Source organism: Egretta garzetta, unplaced genomic scaffold (assembly GCF_000687185.1).
Source record: "Egretta garzetta isolate BGI_Z169 unplaced genomic scaffold, ASM68718v1 scaffold251, whole genome shotgun sequence".
In the NCBI taxonomy this organism is placed as follows: domain Eukaryota; kingdom Metazoa; phylum Chordata; class Aves; order Pelecaniformes; family Ardeidae; genus Egretta; species Egretta garzetta.
This window is the reverse complement of record NW_009258952.1, coordinates 4,985,237-4,995,843: the sequence shown is the minus strand read 5'-3', so window position 1 is coordinate 4,995,843 and position 10,607 is coordinate 4,985,237. Positions and strand designations below refer to the sequence as shown.

Genomic DNA, 10,607 nt, shown 5'->3' with positions numbered 1-10,607 from the left:
GGGGGCACTTTACGTAAAGCCATGAGAAAGGCTGAAAGAAGCAAAGAGAAGTTGCTGGTTTCTATCCTGAGAAGGGAATGGGAATGAAAACAACAACAACAAAAAAATGCAGCTTGTCTGTTGTAAAAACTGAGAGAGGACATTTGGGATGGGAAGGTAGTCTATAGTCCATCAGAGACCCAGAGACAGGAAATGCCCACTGATTTTCTGGGAAACCACGGAAACTTCATTTTAATATGCTGCTTCAAAGCCCTCTATTGATGCTTTCCCCTCCATCACAGCATTCTTGGTAGTCTGTTTTCATTTCTCCTTATCAGCCTCCTCAGCAGGGAGATTCTGCTGAGAATGCGACGTGATACTGAGCATTTCTCAGAATGCTTTCACCTTACTTCTACTCACCAGAACAATAAAAAAAGTCTCACAATTCCCCTTACTGTAGCTATTTGAATCTGGAGTCAATAGGGAATGCTTGGGGTTTTTTCCTGCTTGTTTTTCCCCCTAACCTTGCCATGTGTACCAATGAATCTTGCAATTTCTGAAGCTAATTACGAGATTTGTGTTCTGCAAGAGCTCAAAAGACTGGTAAATGTCTCACTGTAGCCACCTTCTCCTTCTTATTTACCATGGCTTTTTTTGTGAATGTGACAAGTTTATGGAAAATTTTGAAGTGTTGCCCAAATCCATAACCAGTGTGTCACTCTGTTGCCTTGAGAGAGACAACAATTAGTACCAGTAAATGATCTGGCGTTAGCTTTCCAGTCCTAAGTTATACAGAAGATCATCAAAAAGAAATACCCTGGTGTGCTGGCAAAGAGGGATGAAACCTCAATTGAAAAAGTCCTGCTTGTTGTGGGAAGAGAAAAAAATAGACTGAAAAGGGACAAAATATTGCTTTCAATGAGGTAAAAAACAGCTTCAGAGGTAAGGAAGAAGAAGGGAAATAGCTAATGTCAAGATTCTCAGGGAGCTCTTGCAAATTAAGTATCCGTATTTCACCGAGTCATGTAATGGACAAGAACTGACGAAGGGAAAGCTGCTTCCACCTAGTGATGAAGTCCAATGAATTTTAATTTAACGAAGCAACATTTCTTAATTGTGACCTGCTTCGGAAAAGAACTTTTGAATTGAAATTGTTATTTCAGCCATCATCAATGAGTTGGCATACTTGGACACAAAATATTAACGAAGGAAGATAAAGGCAATTGCATCAAATTTCAAGATGTGAAAGTTGTGACGATAATAGTTTGTGTTCCAATTATTTTCTTACAGGCTTAACCCTGAACCCCTCACTCATTTTTTTGTATTAAAATTTTCCACTGAACTCAAATCTGATTTTCATGACTGTGTCTAGGAGATTTGCTGGAGAAAGGGTTTCAGGCCCAAACTCTTCATCATTAAAAAGACCAAGAACTCTTTTAACTATCATAAACACTGCCAACAAGTTCTGAGAGTGAATTTAATACTGGTCAAAGAGAAAGAGATCTCAGGTAAAAGCAGAGTTGGGATTCACAAATCTTCTCAAACTCAGGCAGGACAGATGCGAAGGTCACCCACCGTCCTTTACTTGGGAAGCCAGGCGCCAGTTCCATGGTGCTGCACTCGTTAGCAGCCAGAGCTAAATCTGAGCGAGACCGGGAAACGGTCATAGCATGGCCTAAGCTACGCCCAACAGCTATTTCACATATTATGCCAAGTCTGAAGAAGCCAGCCTTGCCCCTTTCTGCTCATCCTGTCAGTGACTACATCCTTCAGCGAAAACAGTGAGCAGATGCCAAAGAAAGCACCATTATCAATTGCACCAGAACGACAACCCACAGCCAACCCACAGCACATGAAGGAGGTGTCCGCATCAGACAACACAGAAGTCTCACAGGTAAGACTGACCTCAGGCAACGCGTTCACAGCAGGGGGCAACAGCCCAAATTTGCAAAACATTACGTAGGATGCCCAGGCTTACAACTGAACTGGAAGTCAGGTACCTAGTCTGCACAGGTGTTTATGAAAATCCCAGGAAGCATTGACCAGTTTAGATAATTTTACACCTCTAAAGGACTTGCTATTAGCATCTGTAGTGCTTGCGAAAATTGAAAATGGTATTTAAGTGCTTTTTAAAGTTTTACCTGCTCCAAGAAATTTGCAATTACAATACAGATCAGACCAAAACTACAGCTCTTTCCTTGAAGTCCACTGTGGGTTGAATTTCCCTGAAATTTTCCTCACATACCTATCCGAGCAGTGACATCCAAGCACTCCTAGACTGATTTCCAAATCCAACCTCCAACAAAGCAGACTGAGTGTTTGTTTTGTTTAAAGCCACTGTAAGGAAAAGTGTCAACCCTCATACAAAGTGTGGGAATTCAGTTCAGGCCCACCTCAAGACCGCGTGCTGAAAGGTAGGGGCAACAAGTAAACCTGGCACTAGAGCATCCAGCAGAACTTCTCTTGTGTGTGCAGTCACTCAGAAACGTATGCCTTCGCTACCGGTTGGGGAAACGAGAAACATTTAGAAATGCCCAACAATAAATCATTTAAATCTATCAATGTATAAAATGGAACAGTTAACCACTAAAGCAATGCAGGGGCGGGAGGGGGGATAAACAGATATAAATTGTGTAACCGTTGCAATCAAAGGAATACATCATGTAGAAACTATGTCCTGTGTGTGAGGTTTTATTATGTAGCCACTACGGAGCAGAAGTTAAGAAGATCTCCATGTCCTGCCAATGCAGCAAGCCAAGTACGGCTGCAGCCATGCACCGGGACTGACTGTGGGCACTCAGTTGTGGCTTTTTAAATTTTACAGTCTTTGCTTCATGGAAACTCCCAGGGGAATTTCCTGCTGGACTACCTGCAAGTTGTGTTTTGGCTCAGTAAAAACTGGAGGCTCAAATTATTCGTGTGTAAACAGCTTCTCTAAATGTTTCCATTTAAACAAACTCTCTGAATAATTTAGTGCACTTAAACAGTCAGCAAAAATAACTGTAACTTTCCTAATCTCGTTACAAAACAATGGCCAAAACACCACATGGGCCTTTAAAAAAAACATTTTTACTAAAGCTGAATTTTCCTTTAAACCATCTCTGGACAAAGTCTGCAAAACAATTAACTGGTAGATCATATTCATAAATATGAAGCAAGCCCTAAAATGCTTTATTCAGAGTTTGTGAAGGCTTGCTTGAAGTATTTGTGTTTAATTATCACTGGTAATTTGAAGCCTCAGCCTTGAAAGTACCCAAGCTAAGCACCTGGTTTTCAGTGACACTGAGCTGCTGCTTATCAATCGCAAATATCCTTAGAATAATAAGCCATAAACCATAAAAATGTAATTTTTTAGTACTTTTCCATACATCAGTCCCAATAACTCTTAATATTAAGGGCTTACAACAGAACATGGCTGAGATCATACACAAACAGTTTAGAAGAATTTAAATAAAATAACCACATTTTAAAGAGGTGTCCCCTGCAGCTAAAGAAGTTCAAAAAAACCATTCAAATAAGCAAGTAACATTTTTTTACATTTACAAATGAAACATCATATGAGTATTTATTGATTTTTTTTAAAAATTCAAAAATACATTGTAACAGAACAGAATGTATACGTTCGTCAATGAAAGACAAAACTATGGTTATCATCCGGACCAGAATACAAATACATGCTAACAATTTAAAAATCATTTTGGGTCATTCAGGAAACATGAAACAAGCTAGCTGTTTGCAAATGCAGTAGTTTTCTACTTCGTAAATATGCCTGAGAAAGTTAACCTGTAAAGAAATCGGCTTTTAAACTCTTAAACACAAAGAGCTTTCTAGGCTGAAATGGTGAAGAGACCTGTGATATGCACCTGACAGGCCACTGAGCCATTTCCCACAGAGATTCTGTTCACTGCTCCACCTCGGCTCAGCCACCCGGCAGTGGCAGAGTTTCACATCGGTACCAGGCTTATTCAAGCGAGGTGTTAAAAAGCATGCTAAGGTGATGTAAAACCATCGGTTACATACACAGCGGATCGATGTTAATAATCAAGATTCTGTACCAAACCCCTTGGTTTGTAACAGGGCCAAGTAAAAAGTAGTAGTCTAGTTTACGGATGAAACAGATTATATTTTTTTGGCTCAAGATAAGACCCTTTAAAAACAATTTCTACATAAGCATCTAGAATCAAAGCATGAAAAAAACCAGGACAAACACAACTAATCATTTTACAGTAACCACATACTGTAGGAATCAAAACAGTAACATAAATTGTGCATCGGCTCTATGAAAATAAAGTGTTACTAGTAGACACAAGCAATCTGACAAGATGTGAAAGCGAGCAGTGAAAACTTCACGGATTGAATTTCTTTTCATTGGAATTCATCTGTTTCTACTGCAGGCAGGTAACAAAAGGAACCCAGGAAAACTGAATTCCTACTAGCAGCTTAACTCTACTACAGTGAGGCTTAGGCTTTTACCGTTTCTTGCATTAAGAGACATTCAAACTAATGAATCAAAAATGACATTTTAAAAATGAAGACCAAAAGGAAGCTGAATGTACATTTTAGACAGAAACAGCGTTAGGTCAAGTCCACATATCCGATGTACGCAAATGTAATTTAACTATGCTGCTTAAGCCAACAGAACATCTGACACTATTTCTCGAATTCTAGCAGCCTCTTTTAAATCACTTCCAACAACTGCATACTTTGTAAATTACATGGGCTTTGATGAAAAAAATCATTACCAGGCATGCAAAAATTCTAACAGAAACCTCCCATTTCCAGAATTTAGTTACATGATCAAATTACATATGCTAGAACATACGAAACCCACTTTTCAAATGAAACAAATTCACAACTCTGAAAAGGAAAAAAAAAAAAAGCCCAAACCAAAAACCTACGACAGGAAAAAAGAATGTTTCTACATAGCTGGTCCTATCCTCCAATGGTGCAACACTGTAAAAGGAGTTACTATCCATACACGCATGTAATTTTGCATGTAACGGTGATCGGGAAGAGGTTTCCTTTTCCCATCTTCCACACTGCAGAAATGACTGGATGTACTACAGAGGCTGTCACTGTCCTATGAAATGTAGGGTATTCACCATCGCTGGGTAGAGGTCAGCAGCGCTGAGGGACTCATGTGCTGACCCAGCGCAGTACATCTTACATTCTCTAGTACTGACTGTGATGTCAAAAACATTCTGCATTGCTCTGACGCCAGGTCTGCTCCTAGGCTGCACCTTCTGATCAAAACGTTGTTCTACAGGTTACAGCTAAGAGGTGCAGGGTGGGAAGCAGAGTAACGGCTTTAATGTCCTGGCCCAGAAGACAAACGCAAAGTCAAGGTGGTGCGTCGGTACCTTCTGGGTCAGAGACGAAAAGAGAAACCAACACCAGAGCAGTATGCAAAGCTTCTAATGCCAAGAGGTGAAGACTCTCAAAGAAGTGCAAGTAAAAAGCATAATTTAAGCCTGCAATTATTTAAGGAGAATAAACAAAGGAGAGGAAGATGGCCTGCAGTAAGGTGAATGGAAGGAAGGAACAAAAAAGAGAAGGAGGGACACGTATATTGGTGCAGGGTTGTATCTCCTGGACCCAGAAACTGCCTTGGACACCAGCTAATTTTACAAGATAAGTTACATGCATGCCCACATTCAAGAGGGCAAGAGTGAAACCTTGATGGCAATGCTATGATTCTGGCTGAAGAGCTTCATTTTCCCCCTCCCATACCTGAAAGCCTTGAATCCTTGCCAAATACTCCAGCTGTTTTGAAGGCTGCACTGCAGAACAGGGGGAAGCAGGAGATATTCCTTTTAGACCTATGGCTTCAGCAGTTGGGGATGTTCCATTCATGAGAAGTTCCCTGGCAATCGTAGCTGTGCTATTTGTTGTAGGAGATACGCTGAAGAAAGAGCTAGAAGTCTGGCTCATTTCTTTGGACGACAAATAGCTTACAGTGGTACCAGGGGCTGATTTGTTGCGGCTTGCTTCCATCTCTTGATAAACATCAGGAGAGAGATGGAGTATTCCCTTTGGTGCTGAAAGTAAAAGCAAAGATCATTCTCATTACTCTGGAATGGGTTTGACACATAGGCTATTTTCATTAACGTACTTTGCAGTGGAAAACAAAGTAAGCACTTAAAAGCAGAATCCTTCTTCTGCAGTAACTGTAAATGAAACTGCATAATTTATTTAGAAACAAAGCACATCTGAAGCACCCCTCTTCTTCCTCTTCTCCCACTCTTTTTAAGAAGGTACAAACCTGGACTTTAAAACTGTGGCTAGCACAGAATACACAGCACAAACAAATAAGGTTCGGAGATCTACAAACCACGAAGAACAGCTGCTGCTTCCAAATAGTAGCATGCTCATTATTTCACTATGATCTTCTGCTTCCTACCTGATACAGTAATTTAGGCTGCTGTTTGACAAATAATTTTAACCAGCCTACGTCAGCACTGCCGCCACCAGAAGAAGTCCTTCCCTCTCCCACCGCCAGCTGCTGTTTGTACTCTCCAGCTGCTCTACTGCTTGTGCCAGCACCGGCACCTGTAGGACCACACAGTGATGCTCGTGAGAAGGAGCTGTCGGAGGCAGAAGAAGGGCAGGACAACTTCTTGCGGTAGCAGCACTGCCTCAAGTCCTGGCTTACACCATTCGCTGAATTAAAACAGCAGCCTGTGCTTAAATAACCTTAAACTGCCCTGCAGCCACATCGTTACTGTGCTAATGACTCTTACGAGATTGACTGTTCGGCAATGAAGAAGAATTTATTTATTTATTTAGCTGCATGTATGGCATCCTATAGTTTGCAAATAGCTACTTGCCTTGGACAACGTTCATATTGAACAACGAAAATATGTAGGTGTCATCATGAATATCAACCCTAAACCTGCTTGAAACCAGGAGTACATACTTGACCAGTTTTGCTAATACTCCTATGCATGGAAATGCGCAGAATTAAGGCTGAAATTTGCTAGTTGTCATAGACAATGAAGTTTTTGTTGGAAACACGAGTACCCAGTTTGCTGATACAAGAGGAAAACCTTTCTTATTATTAATAAATTGAAAAATGAGCTTGAAATGTGTAATTTCATATTAACAGCATACTTCAATCTTCTAGTATATATCTGAATATAATATGGATGAACCTGAGCCATATGGCAGTTCATTCTAGGGCTGATAAACCTGTTTGTTAACTGATTTAGTAATCCCAAGAGAAATCAAAGGCTTCAATGCTTAATTCATTTGCAGTACATATTAAATTAATCTCAGAATATAGACTAAATTCAAAGAAGAGAAGAAAATTAATTTCCAGTTACCTAGAAAGGTTCCTCTAATTCTAGTAGTGCAAGTAGTATTTTTAAATAAAACATCTACCACAAGGAGAAGACTCAAAAAATATTACCAGTAATTAATATCCTCATTTTCAACTACATGGTGAAAATCGAACTTCCTCACTGCTGACTCCGCAAACTGCTTACAGGTGAATCTTTTAATCGATTTACTCACACATTTGGCTTTTAAATGAATATTGCTTTCAGAAAGCTGGAACATCAGCTTACACCATTCACAACGTCACAAAGAGGTTTCTGTTATTCACCCGAGTGCTCTCCCCACCTGCCTTCGTGGGCTGGCGAGCCTGGCTGGACCCTGAACTCTAACCTCAGAGGTGTTTTACCCAGTCTTAAAACTGGATCCAAAGCCAGTGGACCCTGCACTGAACTCTAGAGCTAAGCGCAAATTCAAGACAATGCTACGGGGAAAGATGGAGAACAGGGTTCCTAAAATTTCTTTTTCTTCATTTGCAACAATTTAGAATATAAACTTATAGATAACAACAATGGTGTAAACATGCAGCATTATTTTATAGCGCATAATCACTATATTATAGAGTGATTCTATACCCTTTTTCTGAGGCTATAATCTCCAAGGCCTATCACTGCTCATAAACAGTTTTACACAAGAGGTAACATGAATTAAAATGAAGATAGATAATACAGATATTGATAATTGGTGATAGGTTACAAAACCAAACAGCAGCAATAACACTGAGTGGCAGGTGTTCAGCACCTCCTAAGACCTGCCCCTGTAACTCTGATTTCCTACAAATATTCGAGAAACAGAAATGAAAACTGAATGAAAGGTAAAACAGCATACTTGTTTAGAAATAATACGATATTAGCCACCCCAAATCAATTTGAGAAGAACATAGTACAACATTAACTTAAAAAAAGTTTAAAGACATTTAAAACCAAGTCCAGTGCTGCAGATGTCTGCTCCATTGATGTAATATTACTTAAAACAAACATTTTAGATGCTTTCTCAGCCGTTTCACTGTTTTTACATGATCCACCCAAATATCTAACTGCTGTCTGGAACAATGGCTTGGAACAGTTCCAGATTACTAAGCTTTCTAAATGTTAAAATAACTAATATGCAGCATATGATGAATAAAAAGATATTGAACAGAGTATAGCAAATGCTCCTAAAGTACTGACTTTACTCTAATGGTGATGTTAAATTAATAATAGTACTTTTACACTTATGCAACACCTTTCTGCTAAAGACTTCAAAGTGCTTCATAAGCAATAATTAATTTAAATCATACATTGGCTCTGAGAGGCAGATATTATATTACCATCATTGATTATCTCTAGAAACAACGTAATGTAATATTCCAGACATTACATTAACATAGTTGCAAGCTATTAACTTTTTATATTCAGGGCCTATGTTTCATTAAGCTTCTTACAAACTTGTTTTAAAAAGCCAATAAAAACTTGGTCTCTTTGAAAACTTCTATCAAGCATATATTAGTTGTAATTCATTATCTACTTTTAATGTATTATTGCCAATTTTTTAAAATATCATTCCTCACTGTTGCCTGCTTACTTCAACTCTGTTGAATTGTAGAAGAGTGTGTGTGTGTGTGTGTGTATATATATATATATATATACATAAAAACAGTTTAATTACAGTAGTAAAGATGTTATCACAAGACAAGGAGTATGACATCAACACAGGATTAAGTGTAAGAACAAAAGAGCTGTTGAGAAATTATCTTGATTAGTCTCCAAATAATCACTTTAATAAAAAACACGGGAGAAAGAAATACTATCCTCTAACACCTTTTTGCATTGCAGGAGAACATCTCTAGGTAAGTATTTTCATATTGTTGTTAGTCTTTCAGCTAAAAAAAAAATGAATTTTGTCTCTGCTGAATAGTTATCCCATACTATCTTCACCATACTCCAAAGGTATATAATTATTAGGAATCACAGGATCTATAATACTACCATTCAGACCAACAACATTGTACCTTCTGCTGGACATAACTTAAGAGGTACATTCATGAAACATGTTAAAATAATTTCCATTTATATTATTTAAACCTGTGGGCAAACGTGCTATAAAAATATGCAGGCTAGCTATGCGATGTAATCAGTAACATTTGAAAAACATGTCTTATTCATCCTTGGCGGTAATTGTTAGCAGTCTCGCACAATCTTCTGAAGTCTCCGCAACCCCCACACCAAAGACCTGTCTTACCTAAGAATAAATTTCTTGATCTTCCATTGTCTACTTTTGCTGTCACATACTAGACCACTGCAAAACAGTTTAGACTCCAAGGCAAATGTACGAATAAGGTACAAAACAGCCCAGCTATCCTTCACAAATCTTCTCCTTGAAGTATAATCTTGATGTTTTGATTCCACTTCTTTTCATAGCAGCAGTAGTAGACGCAGTCTCCAAAAATCTGTTGGAGTGTTTTTTTTTTTATCCCTAACTCTTTCTCTGTATGGTCCCCTTGGCTGGGAACACAGGAGGACCTGCTCAAAGTTGGCCTTCTGGGCTGTCAGTGCACATTGCCAGTTCATGTCCAGCTTTTTGTCCATCAGTACCCCCAAGTCCCTCTTGGCAGGGCTGCTCTTGATCCTTTCTTCCCCCAGCCTGTATTGATACCGGGGGTTACCCCAGCCCAGGTGCAGAACCTTGCACTTGGCCTTGTTGAACCTCATGAGATTTACATAGGCCCACCTCTCCATGAAGGAATACTTTCATGTCTTGTGTAATAATGAAAAGTAAACCATGATATAATTCTGTATATGACATGCTCATACATTAAGTTTAACACCATGATATTTGAAATAACCCATCACTGGATGAAAAAAAAGATTGTTCATGAAGACATAATCAGGACTTTTGGAACTGAATACAATACTCAATACATAATAATCAAAAAGCTTTCTTTCAGATTATGCTACCTGTATTGACATTGAATAAAGCCTTCTTATATTGTGCTGCTTAAAATACGTGGCAAAATCTTGTAGTAAGGCATTAAGAAGGAAAAACTAGACCCATATCTAAACCTGACTTCATTATTACGTAAGTTAAAATGGACAAAACCTTAAGAGGCATGGAGGACTTTCACATACAACAATTCCTCCATAGAACTGGCAGATTTTCAACAAGTCCTAGAGTATGGCCCATTACAAATCCCATGAGAGCAAAAAAGAGAATTTAGAAAACCAAGTAACTATTCCAATAACAAGACTGAAAAACATAAATATTATCACAAAGAGAAATTATCATTTTATACTCCACTCACTGTAAAAGCCTATTTA

The 10,607-nt window shown here is 38.7% G+C and overlaps 1 protein-coding gene across 2 annotated transcripts in view; it reads right to left on the bottom strand.

Moving 5' to 3' along the window:
* The window catches only part of STAU2 (staufen double-stranded RNA binding protein 2), a 174,140-nt gene that overhangs the window by 78,594 nt on the left and 84,939 nt on the right, over positions 1-10,607 (bottom strand). For both annotated transcript variants that reach the window (XM_035890092.1, XM_009634492.2), the window contains exon 12: positions 5,710-6,017. In XM_035890092.1, the coding sequence (XP_035745985.1) occupies positions 5,710-6,017 (308 nt within the window). The remainder of the gene's footprint in view (positions 1-5,709; positions 6,018-10,607) is intronic.